General features: G+C 42.0%; 1 protein-coding gene across 1 annotated transcript; it reads right to left on the reverse strand.

The window, feature by feature from the left end:
• Positions 1–10,272: 10,272 nt before the first annotated feature.
• LOC116376897 (dihydropyridine-sensitive L-type skeletal muscle calcium channel subunit alpha-1-like) lies at positions 10,273–20,878 on the reverse strand (the record flags this gene model as incomplete). The annotated part of the gene is made up of 4 exons (XM_031838396.1): positions 20,793–20,878; positions 20,490–20,635; positions 11,095–11,173; positions 10,273–10,433 (listed from the first exon to the last, which is right to left on the reverse strand). Coding segments are annotated over exons 1-4 (472 nt in total), but the record flags the coding sequence as incomplete, so codon positions are not given.
• Positions 20,879–22,354: the final 1,476 nt, after the last annotated feature.

Consider the following 22,354-nt stretch of genomic DNA (forward strand, 5'->3'; position numbering starts at 1 on the left):
TATGCTAAACTGGCTGAAATCGGGGAAACTGTCAGGTGGGACATCTGAAGCTATCAGTCATAAAAGAGGAGAGGGACAGAGAGAGAGAGAGAGGAATCGGAGGCGAGAGAAACGGAGAGGTGTGTTGGGGAGAGACCGGGAGAAGAAATCGAGCAGGAGTCAGAGAAAGATGAGACGGAGGAGACCGGAAATGAGGAAGGGATAGCACAGACAAATCGGGAGCACATAGGCCCATCGCGTAGTCATGGTGAAAAAAGAGGAAACGAGAGTGAGCATCACACTGGGAAAAACAAGAGGAAATATGATCTGGGTCTGGGCTTCACTTGGATTGGCAATGCAGATTGCCCAAAGCCACAGTGCGTGGTGTGCAGTGAGGTTCTGGCTAACAGCTGTCTGAAGCCCTCTTATTTACGTCACCACCTGAACACCAAGCATGCCAGTGCAAGTCAAAAGCCCCTTACATTTTTTATATCGAAATTGGAGGAGTTACAAAACAGCCCAAAACAACTGCAGTCTCATTCATGTGTTGGGTCTACAAAACACGCACTACGGGCTTCATATCTGGTCACAGAATAGCAAGAAAGGGGCTACCTCACACAATCGCCGAAGACGTGTGCTTGCCAGCTGCCAAAGAGATGGTGGAATGTATGATTGGAGAGAGAGAAGCAAAAGAGTTGAACATGATCCCGGTGTCCAACAACACTGTGTCGCGCAGCATCGATGCTTTGTCGGAAGACATCCTGGCTACATTAGTCGGTCACGTGAAGAAGAGTGAGTTTTACTCTCTGCAAGTAGACGAGTCTACACATGTGGCCAATCTGGCCAATCTTCTGGTGTACGTCCGTTACCTTTTCGAAGGCACGGTGCAGGAAGATTTTTTGTGTTTTTTATCTTGTAAACAAACGCCACGCGTGAGCAAACTGTTCTCTCATTGGTCCGATTTCTATGCGGCTATAAATAGGCTCTGTTGCTTTATTTTTTTTAAGGTGTGGGGAATTGGGGGTGCATGAACCCGGTCGGGATGTAAAAGGGGGTGCGTGGCCTAAAAAGTTTGGGAACCGCTGATTTAGAGCATAGTCTCAAGAGACTTTTATTTAAGTCTCCATGTGATACATGTGCCTACTAAATTTCATACATCTAGGTTAAATGTACTGCTGGGGCTGCTCTTTTGAATATTAGTAGGGGGCGCTGTCAAGGCAATTTCTCATAGAAAAGGCAAAACCCCATATGATTTATTTATGTTTATCACCTTTGACACGTGCAGAGTTCCATGACTATTTGATCATCCTAAGCCACAGAAAAATCTGCTTCCTTTTCATGATGAATAATTTAATGAATAAGTTGCATTGCCACGGCAACATCTTTTAACGAAAACTCACAAAAATTCATGATGAAGTATCATCAATGTCATCAGGCTTGCCTCACAACATTTGAGGTTGATCAGGTCAAATGGCTAGGAGGAGTACATCAAAGTATAAAACGTATCATTTCCTTTTGCCAGTAGGTGGCGCTATGACTTTTTGAAAATTTTGGCACAGAAATGTGCTCAAGCCTGAATTATAAGAAACTTAGGGTGGATTGGACAATGTACCTTGGAGTTACAACTCCTTCTTTCATAGCGAATGGCACAAAATGGGAGCGAAGTGGGCGCACAGCACGTCAAGGTCGTTCAATGAAAACTCACCATTTTGAAAAGTCTTCTTCATAAACGTCTTTAAATCGTCCTGACCAAATTTGATGTTGATCGCATAAACTCTGTAGGAGGAGTTTGTTAAAATACAAAGCCTGAAAACGTAGTTTAATGGGAGTTGCATAAAATGACCGCCACGCCTACGCCAGTCCACCAAACGCAAAGCTTTTGATAACTTTTAATCACAAAGGTCTTTGGATTGTACTGTCCAAATTTGAAGTGGCTCTGATAAAGTCCCTAGGAGGAATTCGTTAAAGTATAGCGACTAGAAATCAAGGAAAAATTCACACAAAAATCAAAATGGCCAACTTTGGGTTGATTTTAGAGCATGGTCCCAAGAGACTTTTCTTTAAGTCTCCATATGATACATGTGCCGACCAGATTTCATACATGTAAGTTAAACGAGGCGCTGGGGCTGCTTTGTTGAAATTTTGCAGGGGTCGCTATCGAGGCAATATATAACGACCAAGCCAAAAATCTGCATGAGATCTTTAATTTCATCACCTACGACATATGTACAAAGTTCCATGAGTCTTTGAGTATCCCAAGTCACAGAAAAATCAGCATTGCCATGGCAACAGAGTTATCCAAAAACTCACAATATTCATGATGAACTATTATCAATGTCTTAAGGCTTTCTTTCTAGAATTTGAGGATGATCTAGTGAAATGGCTAGGAGTACATCAAAGTGTGAAACTTGTCATTTCCCTTTGCCAGTAGGTGGCGCTATGAATATGTCAAAATTGAGGCTTTGGAATGTTTTCATGCCTGGACTAGCATCCTGCATAAGAGATTTTGGGCAGATTTGACAATGTACCTTGGAGTTACAACAACTTCAATTTTCATGAAAAATTGCATAAAATGGATGCCACGCCATGCCAAGGTTGTTGCATGAAAACTCATGATTTTGATAACTTTTCATTATAAAATCCTTAAGATCGTGCTGACCAAATTTGAAGCCGATCGCATAAATACTTTAGGAGGAGTTTGTGAAAATACAAAGCCTGAAAACGGGAAAAATGGCCAAAAAGAGATCATTATTGTAGCGCCCCCTAGTGGCTGAAGGAAATGAAAATGTGAGGGTATGTTACAGGCTGCAATGTGGACATTTGTCTCAGATTTCGTGATGATAGGCACAAAGGTTATAAAGTTAGGTTGATTGATGTACAGGGCCACACCCCTTATAAGTTCATTGGTTCATATCTTCTTAACACGATAAGTTATCAACACGTTTTGGGGGGTTTTAATGACATCGATTCAATAATGATCCACATCAAATTTGGTAGCAATCAGACACAGCGTTTAGGAGCAGTTTGCAAAAATGTGTTTCACAAAAGTTAAAATGGTGGAAATCTGAATGGGCGGAGCTAAAAAGTTAGAGTGCATTGATTGTAGAGCAGATGGAGCTGAATGTGTGTCAAATTTCACGTTAATCGGACATGTTGGGTGATGGCCGTGGACTGTGAAACTGTAGGGGGCGCTAGTGAGCCATTTTGTCATACATGAGAATGCGACCCATAAAAGCTCAAATTTTCACGCAGTTCTGATACGCCTGCCAAATTTGGGGAGTTTTTGAGTGTGATAAAGCCCTGTAAAATGCGATTTTAGAGGCAATGGAATAATAATAATAATTCTTTGGATTTCAATTGGGCCTTCGCCCGACTTCGTCGGTAGCTCAGTCCCTAAAAATTCCTACAGTTTCAATAGGGACCTCGCGGCCTGACGTCGGTGCTCGGGCCCTAATTAAAGCTGCAAGCAGCATTGATCGGGCCCTCGCATCTTCACGCATGTCGAGGGTACTGGCAGGACTCTGGTTGATGTGGCCATTCAGTTCTGTAACCATCAGACACTGCACGCATGAGTTAGACGGTATGTGGCAACTGGAAGTTGTAAGTTTTGTACTTTGAAAAACGAAGGTGATTTTGAGAGGCTAAAAATGCTTGAAACATAAGCAAACTTGGCATTCACATTTAAAGCCCAAAATGTAGTTATATAATATGGTTTTATTGCTTCAGCGGGGCAAATCGGCTCAATAGCGCCCCCTACTAAATTTTGAAGAAGCAGCCCTCGCAGTACGTTTTACAAAATTTGTTAGGCACATGTCACATGTGGACTTTTGAATTTCTAATGTCGTTTTTGCAATTTCCAGGCACTCTACTTCAATGAACTCCTCCTAGGGAATTAATCAGATCAACTTAGAATTTGGTCAGAGCAATCTAAAGACCTTTGTGATTAAAAGTTACTCAAAGCTTGTTGTTTCGTGAAAGGCCGTTGCCGTGGCGACACATTCTTTGCCATGAAAAACGAAGGTGTTTTTGAGGGGCTAAAAATGCTCAAAACATAATCAAAATTGTCACACACATTTAAAATCCCGAATGTAGTTATCTGATGTGATTTTAATGCATCAGAGTGGCAAATCGGTTCGATAGCGCCCCCTACAATATTTCGACGATGTAGCCCTCGCAGTACCTTTCACCTAGATGTATAACATTTGGTAAGCAGATGTATCCCATGTAGACTTAAAAAAAAGTCTGGGGTCCATGCTCTAAACCCAACCGGAAGTCAGCCATTTTGAATTTTCCCATTTCCAGGTGCTGTACTCTAACGAACTCCTCCTAGGGAATTAACCAGATGAGCTTAGAATTTTGTCAGAACAATCTAAAGACCTTAGTGATTACAAGTTACTAAAAGCTTTAGGTTTCATCGACCTGCTTGGATATGTTGTGGCGGCCATTTTACATGGTTCGCCATCATCCATCAAGCTGTTGTAACTCAACTGTACTTTGTCAAAACTGTCCCAAACTTGACATGCTTGCTGACTGACATGACTTTAGGACTTCTGCATGCCTATATTAACTCAGTCATAGCGCCTACTACTGGCACACACGGACGTAAGCAGGATTCTATAATTACAGCAGCCCAAACACTGAACTTATTGAAAGGGTTCGTGGGCACACCACCAGAAAAAGACTTCTCTGATCTAAATATGTAAAAAACTAAAATGTTTGGGGAGCAGAAATCAGATAAAAAAGGTTTCCAAAGTTTCCATGTTTGAGTCACTCAGCATTGATTGTCAGAGCTACCTGCACAAACAAACAACCTGCATTTACTTTGACAGTCTGTTATGTTACTAACACTGAAGCGCATTCACACACACTCAGATTTTTACAGTATTATAGTTATGATTGTTTTCGAAGGTGCACTCAAAACATTCGAGACTTAAGACCTGGCAAAATGACCTGGCCATGCCGTTGGTCGACACAGGAAATACCGTTTAACTCGTGCACGCAGTGTATGATGGTCACAGAAATGCATGGCCGCATCAACCACAGTCCTGCCAGTACCCTCAACGTGTGTGAAGATGCGAGGGCCCGATCAATGCTGCTTGCAGCTTTAATTTAATTTGTCATTCTTGTTTTGTTTGTACTCGTTTGTTATGTTAGACAGGTTGGAGTGTTTTGCGAAATTGTGATGCCCCTACACGGAATGCCCTAGTTATTAGGTGTTAACAAGCACCTTAAAAACAACAAATAAAAATTTAGAAAAACAAAAAATGAAATCGAGAGAGAAATAGGGCACTATGTCTCTTGTAAAATTGTACCTGTTGAACAGACATGTTTCTGTTGTCACACACTCTGCTGCACGGACATGTGGGAGATGGGTGCACACACACACACACACACACTCACGTTCCTGAGGCTGTCCAGGTTGATGATCTCCTTAGTAATACAGGGTTGCGACCTACCCTCAGGGGGACAGGTGGGGGACGTGATGTGTGCACACATACACCCACACACACGTTAGCGGGGCTTGTAGGTACTGACCAGTGTACTTTCCACACCCTTGCACATAGTTTCACACAGGAGGCACCTGCTGAAGTTTGCATTCTGCATTAACCCTTTAGCTTGTCAAACAGATATATGAGAATACCTTGGTATTAATCTTACGCTGGGCAAAAAGGTGTATTATGTTTTATATCATGTATTGTTTGTATTATCCTGTATCCCTGTAACCTGTTGAAAGATACGCTGATGTATATGTAGCTGAATATTATTATCAACCAGTGAGCAAGGGGTTACCATGTCCCTGTCATGACCCACAGAGGCAGCAAGAAAGGGGGGAGGGATTACTTGCCCCAGGCGTTGTTAAGAGTATAAATATTCTCGGTTTGCAAGGACCAAGGTCTTAGTCGGGGGAGAGGTCTGGACCTGCGCTGGGTTAATCTTTAACTTTTTTCTCCGGACATTTGGAAACAGCCTGCTCACTGAACCAGCGTTTTTAAACACTTTGTTGATTTTTATATTTTTATGTTAATGACTTTTTCTCTGTATTTGGACCAAGAGAATATACTTTGAATTGGACAAAAATAAATAAGTAACATTTGAACTTTTTTCGGCCGACTTTTTTCTTCATCTGTTTTGGTAACTCAGAAAGGAGAGGGCTCCTCTTAAGGGAGAGACACCAGCCCCTGTGGTAAGTTGACGGAGCTCCAGCACGGCACACGACTGATGCATACTATATGCGCACACACATCTACACATACTAGCATTCGTTTTCTATAGTTAAGAGAGACCCGGGGAAGTCCCGCTTGATTTTGAAAGAGCTTTATATCTGTTGGGCTCTGAGCAGGGACAAATAAAAATAAATTTAAATTTAATATAAAATAAATAAAATTTTTAAATACTTTATAAAACCGACGGCTATTCGAGTGACCGATTATACTATTTAGTATATCAATATTTGGCGATTCGGAAAAGAAAGCAAATGAGCTATCGATCGTGCTCTTGTTGACGATTTATTACTATTTAGTGCAATCAGCTACTGGTCTAGGTTTCTCTTAAGCGGAGGCAATCGAGGCAAAGCAGGGAGAAGTGCACGGGAGCCACTTCACCCTCAGGCCAGGTGAGCGAGTCACATAGAGAGAGAACTGAACTCTGCCTCTCTCCCCCTTCACGCAGTCTCTTGCTGCAACAGGGGCGCTCATAGGGAGTGACCGGACATCGGGGCACGAGTCTCGTGGATCCGTGGTCACCCCGGCGGCAGCTCGGGTCTGCTTGTCGCCGGCGAGGTCCTCTCAGTTCAGGCATCCACTGCTGAGGGCTCCTCGTTACACTTTTGTTAGGTTCAAACAAAAGGCCTCCTGTTTGTTTATTACTTTTTATTTTTTTGATAAATTAAAACATTTTGATAAGAAATAATTTTTAATAAATCAAATAAAATTTATTTTTATTTTTTATTATTAATTAAAAATTTAATTAAGAAAGCGTGCGGGGGCACCGTGCGCTACAGTTACATTATCTACATTAACATAAGACTGTATGAAAATAATGCAAGACAGGCATATCGTTTGATTTCATGGATGGCTGAATGGTGGGTCATTTTAAATGATACTGCTGCAAGGAATTGTGGGGCGGTATGATCTCCTTTCCTTTTGTAAAGGAAGATCCAGTGTATCCTACTCTAAAGGAGATGAGAAAGAAAGCATTGAAGCATATTTTCTTAGCATTTAGAGCAGAGGCCTTCAACCCCTAGGGCAGGGGTCCCCAACTGGCGAACCGCGGTCCGGATCCGGACCCAGACGCATCCGGACCCAGGACCTAAAACCGATAGATAACTTGGAGTTATACATGTTTAACAGTGAGTTTATACTTCAACCGGCGCAACTTAGTCAGCCGTTACGGCACTTGTTCAGCGGTGCAGGAAACACAACGACCAGTGCGTTGTGAATCACATCAGCTGATGCAGCTCAGCCAATCAAATATGAGTATTCTGACAAGTTTCCTGACTCGAGTGAGATTTACACACACCGTGACACACGGGGCTGAGACGAGGAAATAGAAAGAAGAGCAGGGAAATTGCGCTAATCAGAGAAGTTATCTCGCATGACGTTCTCCAAAAAGAGAAACGTGTTCAGAGTAAATGGAATTTATAAGCAAGAATGAACAGACTCTTATGTTGATTCTTCCCACAGGCAGTTAAAACTAGCATGTCTCATATGTCCAGAAACCGTAACTATTGATAAAAGCGGCAAATGAAGCGCACTACGAGACAAAGCACAACTCTTTTGAGCAAACGTACCCACACACATCTGAAATGAAGACACAGAAAATAAACCTAAGAGCCCAATATGATCAGAATCCTAACTCATGACTTCACTGACTAACAATGATGTTACCAGAGAGAATAGAGCTGAAACAAGTGTTAATAACCACAGATAAAGTCCATGCACACTGATTTCTCTTTTAAGATGACAAAAATCTAATATCGTGGCTTTTTTATTGACATCACTTCACACCTGAATGAACTGAATTTAAGTGAAATAAATTTTTCTAAAATTAATTACTTTATTTTAAGATGCACTTTTCTGAAAAGCTTTCTGTTATGTCAGTTATTCTTTAATGCAGCCATTAGTTTACTTGAAATGAGAAGAACATTTATTTATGTATTTCTATGTATTATTTATAATCCATCCAGTTAAATTTGAAAACTGAGAATAATAATTTGTTAAAATATAATTGATGTGTACTTTCTTTATTTGATTTGACAGTTGTTGACTACACAGAGACATTGTTACTACTAGGCTTCTTGAATATATTTATATATACACAGTTGTGTGAAAAAGTGTTTGCCCCCTTCCTGATTTCTTATTTTTTTGCATGTTTGTCACACTTAAATGTTTCAGATCATCAAACAAATTTAAATATTAGACAAAGATAACACAAGTAAACACAAAATGCAGTTTTTAAATTGCTCCCGTAGCTGTGCCTACGGTGTAGAAATGTGATAGACTCTGAATTGTAAGTCGCTTTGGATAAAAGCGTCTGCTAAATGACTGTAATGTAATGTAATGTTAAATGAAGGTTTTTATTATCAAAAAGCTTTTGATGATCTAGATCCAATAATGACCCACAGTAAATTTGATAGCAATCGGACCCAGCATGTAGGAGGAGATTGCAGAAATGTGTTTTTCACTTAATTAAATATGGCGGAAAATCTAAGTAGGCGGAGCTTAGGGCTCTGAGAGGCTTTTTTGTATATCTAGCGGATTGGGACATGTGTGTTGAATTTCAAGTAAATCGGACATACTGGCCGAGGGGCGTCGCCGGTCCGATTTGTAGGGGGCGCTAGAGAGCCATTTTTTTTACACAGAGAGATGCATCCCTTTTCAGACTCTAAGTTCCACCAGACCTGACAAGTCTCCAAAATGTGGTGAGTTTTCATGCATGGCAAGTACCCCCAAAAAACTCCCAAAGTGGAAAAATAAAAATGACGAAGAATAATAACCCCTACAGTTTCAATAGGGCCTTGCTGGCGGACGTTGTCGGTTGCTCGGGCCCTAATAATAATACCCCTTACAGTTTCAATAGGGCCTTCGCAGGCCCGACGTTGTCGGTCGCTCGGGCCCTAATACCCCTTACAGTTTCAATAGGGCCTTCGCAGGCCCGACGTTGTCGGTCGCTCGGGCCCTAATAACCCTTACAGTTTCAATAGGGCCTTCGCAGGCCCGACGTTGTCGGTCGAGAATGAATAGATGAATGAATGGAAGTTACACTTTGTTTGTGGCCATAAATGTGTTTGGGCTTTGTTAAAATAAGAAAAGTGAATATTAGGTTAAATGAGAGAGCTGATTGTTTTGCTGTCCAGGATTCCAGTTCAAAATATAAACTTTTGTCAAACAGCAGATTGTGAAAATGTAACGAAATGCAATCGATTGGTTTTGTACTGAGCAACACAAATTGTCTGTTTTTTACGTGTCGCTCGGCACGACTTCTTTTTCTGTCAGTTGGGCTGACGTTACGCTACAAAATTAAATTAGGTTTAGGCAACAAAACTATCATGAACGCAACTTCACAGCAACACTTGGGGACAAGCAGTTTGAACACCGTTCTCGTGTTCGTTGGACCTATGCACCTCCTCAGACACCTACCCATTATAAGTGGTCTCTCTAAATATTAAATATTTTGTCACTAACTCTGACCATTGCATAGTCATGTGGCTGCATTAAGGATCCCCATTGTCGTTTAACATGACAACAATAAATTGCATTTCATGACATTTCCTGATTTTACCACCTGCCATGAAACTTGGCTGGTCATTGATTACAGAACTATTTGTTTTTCTTTGCACTAAGGTGTTCTTGTTAGGCAGACCAGCAGCCATCTGGCACCCAGAGTTATGAGAGTTATGTTCAGCAGTGTAATGAAGCCCATTTAGTTGCCTTTTTATAACTTTTTTTTTTACCACATCGTCTTTTTTTTAATAGCATCTTTAGAATCATTTATTCAATCAATTAACTGTTCATTAGTAAACACTGGAAATTATTTCATTATTCTACTAACACACTGGGTAGTCCATTTATTGTATGGACAAAACACATCAATAAGATTGGTCTCGTCTCTGCATTTGATCCCAAATTTGCATTCCAAGGCTGAGAAACCACATTGCACTGTATTCATGATACTTCTTTTCGAAAAACAGTGTTTCTATTGCTCTCACTAAAATGAAGCTGATTGATGAAAATGATCTGGTACTAAATACAGGATGAAATGCATGTTGGCATGAGAGGTGTATAAAGCTCTGACCTTGCCAGTTTGTGAGTCTCTGGGACTGTTTGTGGTGTTCCGTTGCGATGGCCAGCGTATTAAGAAGGACGAGCATGATCACCCACCAGTAGAACAGTTTGGACTTCACATACACTCTGCATTTACGGCGTAACCAACGATTCCACTTACGAGCCAGTTTACTGCACAAAAGACAAAGGAAGACAAGTTGAATTCCGATGAATGGTGAGTCTTCATAGTGGCCCTAAAAAAGGTAGCATGACTTTTAAATGACTTTGATGACCCCCTCTTTATTGTTATGGAACATGGATAGATGGGGTTATTCACATCCCTGTAGACATGATGCTAGTATCCCGGTTACTGATTACTGCATGGCATTGGGCATGGGTGATGAGAGGAAATATAGACCATGTTAACCTTTCCTGCTTCAGCTTCCAGACCGTGGATGATAAGCCCACCTTGTCTCCCCCTGCAAGGTTTACTCAAGGACATTTACACTTGATACCTTTACTCCTTATTCTTTTTCTGCTCCGATCGCCAACACCTGTCGGCTCTGAGCACATCCACTGTTACACACACTACGCATTGAGCTATTTCTTATAACTATATTTCAAAAACGATCTCAAAACTAGGATGAGGTTTATCCAGGTTTGTAAAATCAGGATATAATGTTTGCATGTTCAAACACAAAAACTGGATACTTCAGAAACCCGATCAGAACCAGGATACTCATGTTAATACACTCAGTATCATACTTTCGGAACTCCTTTTATTAAACTAAGACTTTTAAAATGTTGACAATATGTGAATAAATACATTCTGCTAAACAAGGGCACTACTGACTAGTAATAGATGATCATCTGCATGGTGTCCATTTTGTTGACACTTCCCGTCTCTGATCCATTTTCTGTGTTGAGCAGGCCTGATGAAAAGAGACAAACACACACACAGAACAGGTCTTTAGATCATGTTAAAGATCAGTCTACATCTTCCATGTTAGTCTTTGTTGATATTTAGATCAGGTAACTGGCTTTCTATTACCATTTGCAGTGTGCAAAGTGGTGCAACTCCCAAAGAAAAAATTGTAACGTAATCAATATTAATAAAATATAAATAGTAACTTTTCTACTTCTCGGTGAGGAGCCCATTGCAGCAGCTGTCTTGCTACTGTTTCTGTTTTAGACCTTTCATCTACTTTGTGATTGTTGATTACTTATGCAAGCTTGCACTACTAAAGCATTTTAGTTGTGGTGAATTTGGTGGAAGGTTCTTCATATTACTCCTGTATTAGCTTCTTCCCTTGCTTGTTGTGGTCCTGCATTTGACCCATCCCTGTATATAGGGAGCAGTGGGACAGGCGCCCGGGGAGCCGTTAGGGGTTCAGTGTCTTGCTCAGGGACACTTCGATACATGACATGTCCCAGTCAAGGATCGAACCGTTGACCCTGCAGTTACCAGACAACCCTCTTAACCCAGTGAGCCATGGTCACCCCAAAGTTGCATTGCTATTGCCAATACCATTACTGCTTTTATTATTAGTAGTCATACTTTTTCCATCATTATTCTGCTTACTACTCTCATTATATGAATAATTTCTGTCATATGCATGTAATGTGTTGTAACTCTGTTATGTTGTTCATTGTGTACACATAACATCTATCACACTTCATCCTGGTAGAGGACCCTCCTCTGTTGCTCTCCTTAAGGTTTCTTCCTCTTTTCTCTACGTTAAAGGAGATTTTCTCGTACCAATGGGACAGAGGATGTTGCTTGTGTACAGACAATTTGTGATTTTGGGCTCTCCAAAATAAATTGAATTGTGTGTTTTTTTCCATACTAGTTACCTGGAGATAATGGTCGCTTACACCCGCAGCGAGCTACTGTGCTACAGGCATGGAGCTGGAGTTCCCTCAGCACACATTTCAGAGACATGGAGAGAGTGAGAGGCATAAAAAACAAACCTCTTCTTCCATCAATTCTTATGGGGAACACCACTTCCCTTGCAAACAAGACGGATGAACTAACCGTAAACCATGCTCCCTGCCAGGGGAGCTTTCGTACACCAATGTTTGAAAATCCACTATATATCTCAAGTGATATCACCACAAGTCTACAAATACAGCAATCCAGCACCCTCATAATAATCAGTAAGGATTTCAATCATGTCTCCCTCTCTCCTTTGAAGGGGGCCTACAGCTCCTCTTCTCTCACCACACTTGCTGAATGAGACCACATCCTGAAACACGTTGACGTCACCTGCAAGCCACTGCTGAAGCAACAAGACTGTAAAAGTCTGGTCTAAGGACACAGAGCACTCAGGAGTGTTTCCATGAACTGTTCCAGTAGGACTACGAGGATGTGTGAAGGGTCTCTGTCATTGCATTACATTGTACCTTCCAAAAAGGTCTGCTGCTTCCTGAACAACACTGGAGATGAAAATTCTTCTCAACAGAAAGAAAAGTGCTTTCATGGCGAGGGATTGTGAGGAACTGCAAGCAGTCCAAATGGAAGTTTAGAGAAAACTGAAACAGGCCAAGAAAAGCTACAGGAAGACTGAGGCCAAAATGGGACAGAATGCTGTGAAGGAGGTTTGGAATTAAGCAAATTACCGGCTGCAGCAAAGCCCGCCTCCGTTGAACAGGAAACTTAGTATTTGCTAGTGAGCTGAACACATTCTTCGATGCTTTGACACAACCCCTACCCCTGAGTGTTCAGGTCCCCACTCTAACCCAATCCACACCTCTTCTTGGATATGGAAATATTGCACAAACATCATTATGACTGTAAGTACTTTATATAATATCTGACACTAACCTCATACTATACTTTTTATCATATTCTATAGTCTGTGCTAAATTGCTGAACTATACTGTACATTGCACTATATCAATATATTTCACCATATATTATATTTTACTTAATATCCCACTGTATTATAATTTATTATAGAAACTTCTGCTGCACACTGAAAGCAGCTGGTATCATATTACTCTACACATGTACTGTATACCATACATTGTTGCTACTAACTGCAATACTGTCTCATGCAATGTGACATAGTGGTGTGGTCAGAGTACAATTGTTTGTATATTGCTTGCAATGTAATCTAGTCTAATGGAGTTTAATTTCTATTTTATTTTATATATAAATACTTTTAGACATTGTTACGTGCCGTGTTGTGTTTGTGCTCTCCCTCTGTTTTCCCTCAGTCTTCTCGGGTGCAGAGTTTACGATGGAGGAATTTGTGGCAAATCCTTTTCACTTAGTTAGAGAAGTATACGAAGAGTGAGTTGCGGGAGATAGCAGCGCATTATAGTGTCCCTGCGTCGAGTGCCCTTTCGAAGGGAGAACTCAAAGCCATAATTGTTAATGGTTTGTGTATGCAGGGTGTTCTCCGGTTACCGGCACCGGAAGAGTCTCCTGACGAAGCGGACGCGGCCGTGGCAGCGGTATCTCCGGGGCGGGAGGCGACCGAGCAGCATTTCACTCCGGCGGAGCAGAGCGGTAGGGCGGAAGCGAAGCCGCGCACATTGCCTCAGTTTGATCCGTTGTTTTCGGGGTCAACTTCTGGTTCTAGGGGTGACTCTTGCGTAAAAGTGCGCCTCGCTCGTCTCCAGTTAGAAAAGGAAGAGCGAGAGCGAGAGTTTGAGCTCCGGAGGGAGTTGGAATTCCGTAGGTTGGAGGCAGATACAGCGGTTAGGATGCGTGAGTTAGAGCTGAATTCTGGGTCTGTTCGCACCTCTGCGGATATACAGGTAATGTCGGGTTCTACTGCTGCATTCGATGTAAGCAAGAATATTTCTCTGGTCCCTGTATTTCGTGGGTCTGAGGTGGAGTCATACTTTGGTGCATTTGAGCGCATTGCTGCTGCCTTACATTGGCCAGAAGACGTGTGGGCCATACTGTTACAATGTAAGCTGGTTGGAAAAGCTCAGGAAGCCTGCTCGTCCTTGTCGGTAGAAGATAGCCTGGTCTACGAGACGGTTAAAGGGGCTATTCTGAGGGCCTATGAGTTAGTGCCGGAGGCTTATAGACAGCAGTTCCGAAACCTTAGGAAGGCTTCTTCCCCGTGGCCGTCCGCTCATGTTCTCCTGTGGATGGTGTTGATCTCATCCTAGGAAACGACATAGCGGGAAATAAAGTGTTTCCAGACCCTGAAGTTGTGAATATCCCCATGCCTGATTCACTGTGTGCTTCTCCTTTGTCTGAGAATAGGTCTCAACAAGACCCTAAAGGTGGAGAAATGTCCACTGCTGGTCCAAAAGTGTACTTGCCAGTGACTGGTGAGACGGTCATCCGCACCCAGAGAGGCAATCCAGCCTTGGCTAGGTGTTTCGCCACGGCGGGTGAGGTCACCAGTGAGGACAGTGGTGGGTGGTCCTTCATAACAGAAAGTGGGGTGGTGATGCGGAAGTGGTTCGCACAATCGTGCAAGGAAACATTTAAATCAGTCCGGAGGACGTTTCCTATATGTCTCCTGTGTGTCGTCTTGTGTGTGGGTTTTTGTGATAATGTAAATGAATGTCTGGTGGGGGTTGGTTGTGGCCAAACAGGTGTTTGGTTTTATGGGAGGGAGTGTTACGTGCCGTGTTGTGTTTGTGCTCTCCCTGTTTTCCCTCAGTCTTCTCGGGTGCCACCCTCTGTCCCGGATGCCAGCTGCAGCGGCTGATTGGACGCGGCTGCGTTCAATCGCGGTTAGCTGTGGCTGGTGGCTAAAAGGAGAGGATCTCCTGAAGGACGATCTCTCGTGGGCAGACCACAGTAGTGAGGCTGTGCGTGGAAGCTGACAACCCTCAACAATTCTAAATGTGATCCTTTTAATTTGTTTATTTATAGTTTTTTTTCTTTATAAAAACAGACAATTGAAGTGATAAGGAAGTAAAAAATTATATTTTTATGACTAAAAACATCTCTTGTTATTAGTAGTTGTAATGATGTATTATACAGTAAGCTGATAGAGGTAGTGTAAACAGGTCATAATTCCCTCTCTCATCTATATTTATGTTGTGAAAACACCTTCAAACAAATGGATTTATTCAAGTTTCTCACCAACGTTACACTTTACAAGATTATGGTTATGGTCTGGCTCTTGAACCACAACAAAACATAACAAAAACTCAGGCACGGTGCTAAATAAAGAAACCACCTTTATTAGAAAAAGGTCGGGACAGTTCAAAGTGCACAACAGGAGAGCATTCTCGCAGCATCCCAGACGGTGTAACTGCTCCCTCTAAACACTCCGTGTAGCACACCAGGTGTCAGGGAAAAGAAGCCAGCCCATCCTCCGGATGGGGCGGGTCTTGTAGGGCGAAGGCGTTGGCCAGCTGCCTCCAATCTTCCTGATGGCCCTGGGCCGTCACACCCCCCCCCATAAAGACAGGGTCCCCACAGGCCCCTGGACATCACCCATGCCCACATCTCATTCCTTCAGCTACTTCGTCATCTCCCAACTCAGCTACTGGTACCTTGAAGCAATCTTTAAGAGAGACGGACAACAAAGTTGAAAGAAACATGATGCACAATTACTGACATGGGGCCCTGGACAATGCATCAGCAACAATATTGTCCTTCCCTTTAATGTGACGTATCTCTAGAGAGTATGCCTGAAAAAACAGGGACCATCTTATGAGTCTCTGATTTGGACAGTGTAGCGAGTTCAAAAATGTTAAAGGGTTGTGGTCCGTGTAAACTACCACAGGCCCTGAACCCACATACACCTCAAACTGCTGTAACGACCAAATCAACGCCAAAGCTTCTTTTTCTATTACGGAATAGTTTAACTGGTGCTTGTTGAACTTCTTGGAGAAGAAACTCACAGGTCTGTCAATACCCAATTCGTCCTCTTGCATCAGCACCCCACCTGCACCCACGTGACTGGCATCAACTTGCAGCTTAAAACTGCTATCCATTCGTGGTGCAGCGAGAACCGGAGAATCACAAAGGATCAGCTTTACAGCATCGAAAGCCCTTTGACAACCAGAAGACCAAATATACTCCACCTTACCCTTCAGTAGGTCTGTCAGCGGCGCCACTACAGTCGAAAAGTTATGACAGAAAGCTCTATAATAACCAACCAAACCTAAAAATTTCATCAGTTCTTTCTTTGTCGCCGGCGGCGGATACCGGTCCATGGCTTGCACCTTTGCCCATTTCCGCAGAAAAAGGCAGAGCAGACGCCAGGATAAATGAATCCAATGCTCCAGTGTCACGCAATATGGTCACCGGCACCTTCCTGTCAGTACCCACCAGAGACACATGTCCTTTTGTGATAAAAGGCAAAAATGAAGTCAAATCGGGCTTTTCCGTGAGAGATGTCAGATTACTCAAATTGTCTGACATAACCAACTTGGAAACTGGCGCAGCCAGAGCGGCTGGTTTCACCTGCGCGCCGTTATACCTGTTCTGCGACTTGCGCAAAGCACAGTCTCTTTTCCAGTGCCCTACTTCATGGCAGAAATGACAACTATCGTCAGAGGTACGGACACCACGGTCAGCTCTCTGTTCCAAACGAAAATTTCCACCAGAACTGCCAGAGAAATACCGGGCAGGACCACTTTCCCTACCAGCAAAGCCATAAGCGCGTGGATCCCCGCCGCTACTTCTGTGGGTTAAAACAATCATCTGCCAACGCAGCAGCCTCACCTGCAGTCTTCACCTTTTGCTCACTGATGTACATAGCAATTACCTCTGGGACTGAGTTTTTAAACTGTTCAAGCACCATCAGGTTACACAGATCATCAAAATCTTTGACATCCGACGCAGAATACCAACGGCTAAATTGAGTCCCCAAATCACGGGCAAACTCAGATGCGACCTGTCCCCTCTTTTCCAACTTCTAAACCGCTGACGGTAACCTTCAGGGACCAATTCATACGCCTTTAGAACCGCAGCTTTAACCTTAACATAATCGCAACTGTCACCTGTAGTCAACGAAGAGAAGGCTTCCTGAGCGCGCCCCGTCAACACACACTGCAGTAATATTGTGCGGTCCGAATTTGACCAGTCCCTCATATCTGCAGCATGTTCAAACATCGTAAAAAAGGTCTCAACATCTCTCTCATTGAACTTTGGCACCAAACGTAAATTATTCAAAATCTCATGTGAATCATCACGCCAGGCCGACTCTTCACTCCGTGAATTATCACCCAATTTACCTTCCCCCATCAGCTTCAGTCTCTCGCTTTCTAAATCCAACTTAACCCTTTCCGTTTGCTGTCGCATTTGTTCCAACGCCACCGCTTTCTCTAACTCTTATTGCTGTCGTACTCTTTCCAATTCCAAATCCCATTCTTTCTCTAGCTGCATTCTTAACATCAACATTTCTTTCTGTTGTTCAAAGTTTAAAGTTAAGTCAGGGAGCGACTCCTTAACACCAGCAGCCCCAGTTAGGTTAATGGCCGTCGTACAAATTTGCACTCAAAATAGCCTTAACATTTTTCTTTTAATCTTTTAGCCCCCACATCTATTTTATAGTAGTCGGCTATCTTTATTAACTGATCCTTTGTACACTGATCTAACAATGCCTCGGACGGAGCTTCAATGAAGTTATCCACCCCCGCCATGACGCACAAATGACCAATGCACAAAACAAATCCCCGGAGATCAAAAGAACGTACAGTATTGACCATACCCGTGCACAAAGAAAGTATAGGAGCAACTTAGTAAATTGAGCATCCCCTCTAACTGCCTATCCAGATCTACATAAACTCGACCCTAGTCTTCAAGGGCTACTGACGGCGGGTATTTATGCACCAAAACCCGGTAGTATGACAAAGCGACCAGCAAGCTGGCAACAATGCCAACACTACAGACGTGCTCCCGAGACAACTGCTCGCAACCGCTTTCACCCCACACTACATTTAGCCGCAAACGAATCCCAAATGGGAAACGCGATGTTCCTACAGGGGAGTCAATTTAACATTTGTGCCACAAAATCTGTGATGATGGATAGAGAGTCTAAGGGTACATTCCAAGTCTCTAAATTGCACCCCCGTTTCTGTCATTTCCTTGCATCTTATTCCCTCCCACCAGGGATGTATGGAGAGACGCAAGGAAACCATGCAAGGGGAGAGGAAATGAAGAAATATGTTTCAACATAAATTAAACATTCTTTCCTTTGAAGCGTCACGTGAAGCTACCTCTGTTTCTGATGACAGCAGCACACAGGAGAAGTTTCCCTTCACAGTTTTCTGCAAGAAAGGGTTTTATTTTAACTCAATCCATGATATTTTTCTAAACCTAACCAAGTAGGTTTGTTGCCTTAATAACATATTATACCGAGAGCCCCCTTTAAAGGGGGCTAGGGGGGCGACAGAGTACAAACATGTAGTACAATTCACTTTTGCGAAACAAATAAAATGATATTTTATGACATATCATATACCTATGTAACGAACAAATTCTGGGCAAAACAACCATGGGTAACCAGAGTAACCATTTTACTCACTCAAAACACAGTTATACACGAACTAATTCAATAAACTAGAAGATTTACCACAATATCACGTATTTTTCCCCACAAATCGACGAACTATGCACTCCGTTTGCATATCCCAACACAACGCTGGCCGCTATCATGGCCGATGCATAGATCAGAAAGCACGAGGATTCGACCGCGAATCCACCCATAGCTTCTAAATTCCTCTCCGTGAAACCATTAAAAGATTACAGCCAGAAAGCCAACGAACAACAAACCTCTCCACAGCAAAAAAATTTAAACGCATCGTACCTTGAGATGATTTTCTGCAAGAAAAACGCTGGAAATTGACGGTAATCCGTTTCAGACGTGTTCTCTCTGTGTCCCTTTGTGTGTGTGTGTGCGTGTGAAAAATGGCGCTTCTGGGTGCAAGTATGATGAAATGGTCAGCATTTTTGGCTTGGGGGTGGCGCGGCACGGTTTGGGATTTTTAGTGGCTAAAAAGTATGTTAATCTACTCGAGCCCAGCTACTGCTTTCCTGGGTCTCTTCCGCATTGAACAAGGTGTCACATGCTGAAATCCGCCAATCATAGGCTTAGAAAGGGCTCCATAGACACAGACAGAGACGAGAACATTCCATGGAGAGATATGAGAGCTCAAAATGGCTTGAAATGATGCCAAACTGCTGTATTTGGATAGATTGAATACTAGTAGTGATAAAATAAGTGAAATATATAGTTATATAGTATATAAAATTAGAATAGCACAGCGCAACAGCTGGTTCCAAAAATGAGAATTTGGTATGGCCCTGCCTGACCTCTCCATACTCAAACCTCTATAACCTTGGCCTGCTTCACTCAATCGAAGTAAAATTTGTTGTGGAGACTTCAAACATGTTGTGCTATGATTGTGGTGTATTTTTAGGCTTGGATCTGCATTATTTCAAATAAATAATATCAATAAAACTTGCTTTTTTTTCAGGTGAACCTGACAATTTTCAATTTGAGTTTTGTTCCATCTTCATTCACTATTAACCAGTAACATATAAGAATGGTAACACTTGTGAGATTTGCTCAGATGTGTAAATATCAGTGTATAACATGAAAATTATTCAAATAGACCTTGTAGTTAGAGATCTACACTCTCTTTAGTATGGGTATGCAATTTTCGAGCAGAGGCCTAAAAATAAGGCTAGTGTTTAAAAGGTTTAAGCATGTAATTTGCTCCTCTGAGAAAGTTATTGGCAGCTATCTGCCATCCCTCCAGTCCTACAAGCCTTGTATCCTTCCAGGGTCCTGAAGCGAGCTGGAAAGATTATGGTCTACCCCTTACACCCCGGACACAAATCATTTGAAACGTGGGCCATCAACACCAAGACCTAACTACACAAAAACAGTTTTTTCACCGATTGCAGCTTGTCTAATCAATTTGGCTCGGGACCCCTACTGAGGCTGCCTCCAACTGATTAAATTACTTAGTGAGTACTACCACATATAGACACAGTGGATAAAAGGCAGAGGAAGTATTTCCAGTGAATGTCAGCACTAAAATATATTTGGGTCAGAACTGCACTGAAGAATATTGCTGCAGTTGAAAGAAAAAAGGGAAAATTACCATCTAGTGAATGTCAACCAGAGTGGCACTACAAAAAAATGATATTTACAGCAACGTTAATCTACTGAGTTTATGCATATCTTGAATGCTAGTAATGTTTCTGACAGCTGCAAAATAAAATTCCAGGCATTTCCTTGGCATGTTATATACTGTATAATTTTTTCTATTATGTCCAACCGGCATTGTATTCTGTGCCTTGTGCCTTACCCTGTGCCTCCTGGTCATTGTCCATGACCTCAGCCTGAGTTATCCACTCCATATAGCCCTTGAGGTCCTCATCCAACTGCTGGGTTTCCCTCAGCTTCTGAAACTCTCCTCGGGACTTGGCCTTCTCTCGCTCTTTTGTGAACTCACTAGTTGGAAACAAGACAAACAATATGAACTAAAGAGACAGAACACACTAAGCAGTGTGAAGAAATGACAGTCTTAAATGAACAGCTTAAAGAGTAAATCATGATTATGTAAAATAAATGAACTGAAGGGAAGTAGTTAGGTTTGGGGTAATCTTACCCACTGAGCACTCCCAGAACGAGGTTTAGCACGAAGAAGGAGCCAACCAGAATGAGTGTGGTAAAAAAGATCCATGGCCATTCCATTCCTATAGCATCATTGACCTGTATGACAAAGCACACTTTTCTATCTTTATCAAAGAAAGTGTAACTTAAATACGCACGTAACATTTGGTAATAACCAGTAATTAAAAGAAAACTGCAATTTCTGCAGGATATCAATATAAGTTTAATCTCTGTGCATACATATAAGATCTGGGACATGTTTTGCCAAGCATACCACTCTGCTAGCCAATTACCATGGAAAGTCGAAAACTGCTTGTCATTATGAAGTCATTAGTGTTAACTGAGAAATGTGGAGTTGGTAAAACATGGGAATGTATCAGGCATTACAGAAAATACTATTGTGTTGCCCTGTGGAAGTGTAGAATCTAGTGTCGTTGGAGACGCATACTAGGGACTAAAAGCAAGGATAACCTTTGCTGGATTCATTTTGACCATTATTCTCTTTTTATTTGATTACAACTTTACGGACGAACAAGACTACTGCTTTGTCTCAATTCAGATAATTACTGAGACTACTTCCATGTATTACACTAGGTGTGTCTCAATTCAGGGGCTGCATCCTTCAGAGGCTGCATTCGTAGACCGGTTACGTCACAGCGCTGTGACTAGGCTGTCCAATTTTGTTGAAGAGTCCTTCAAATTCAGCCGACGAATGCAGCCTTCTGCTCCCAGATTCGGAGGACACATCTGATACTGTATATCCTTCGCGGCCCAGCATATCCCGAGATGCATTGTGTGCCGATGGGTTTTAACTCACTCGAATATCATCGATACAAATGTTAAAACAAAATAAGCGACCTTATAACATCACATCTGTTAAAATGATCGGTTAAGTTACGTGACGTTCATAGCTGACAAGCTACTAACAAATGACGGCCTGTTCACCGGAGCCAAACATTCTGCAAGCGTTGCTTGGAAGTAAGCTATTGGTCCATTTGTAATATTGCTTTTTGATCATCCTGTACTTAAGGTTACAGTTACATTAGCTCTCATCCTGTATACAAAGCCTTTACTAATAGGACAACCAGTAGAGAGGACAACACACTTCTGATTTGTTGTTGCTGTCAGAGATGCAATTTGTGACCTTTTTCTTTTATTTATTTAAATGGAAAATAAGACATCCATGTAAATTATTTCTATGTGAATTTGTGTATATTCTGCTGTGTAAAATGTTGCATACTTGTGTTAACATTATTGATAACGTTTTAACTTTTCATAATTTTGTCAATGTGATTAGGACAATTTTGGAGAAGATGTGCCTGCGGGGGAGGGTGAGTCCCTTGCAGGCAAAAAAAATGTGACAACCTCAAGAAGAAGTATAAAGTATGTGCACATATGTTACAAGTTAATTAACGTTTACTGATAATAATTTCGCTGCTGTTGTTTTTGTTAACTGTCTTGATTGATGTGCTCTGCCTTAGGATTGCAAAGATCCAGGGTCAGGTGAGGGATATATATATATATATATATATATATATATATATATATATATATATA

The sequence above is a fragment of the Anarrhichthys ocellatus genome, unplaced genomic scaffold (genome assembly GCF_004355925.1).
Source record: "Anarrhichthys ocellatus isolate YVR2014 unplaced genomic scaffold, GSC_Weel_1.0 scaffold681, whole genome shotgun sequence".
Lineage (NCBI taxonomy): Eukaryota > Metazoa > Chordata > Actinopteri > Perciformes > Anarhichadidae > Anarrhichthys > Anarrhichthys ocellatus.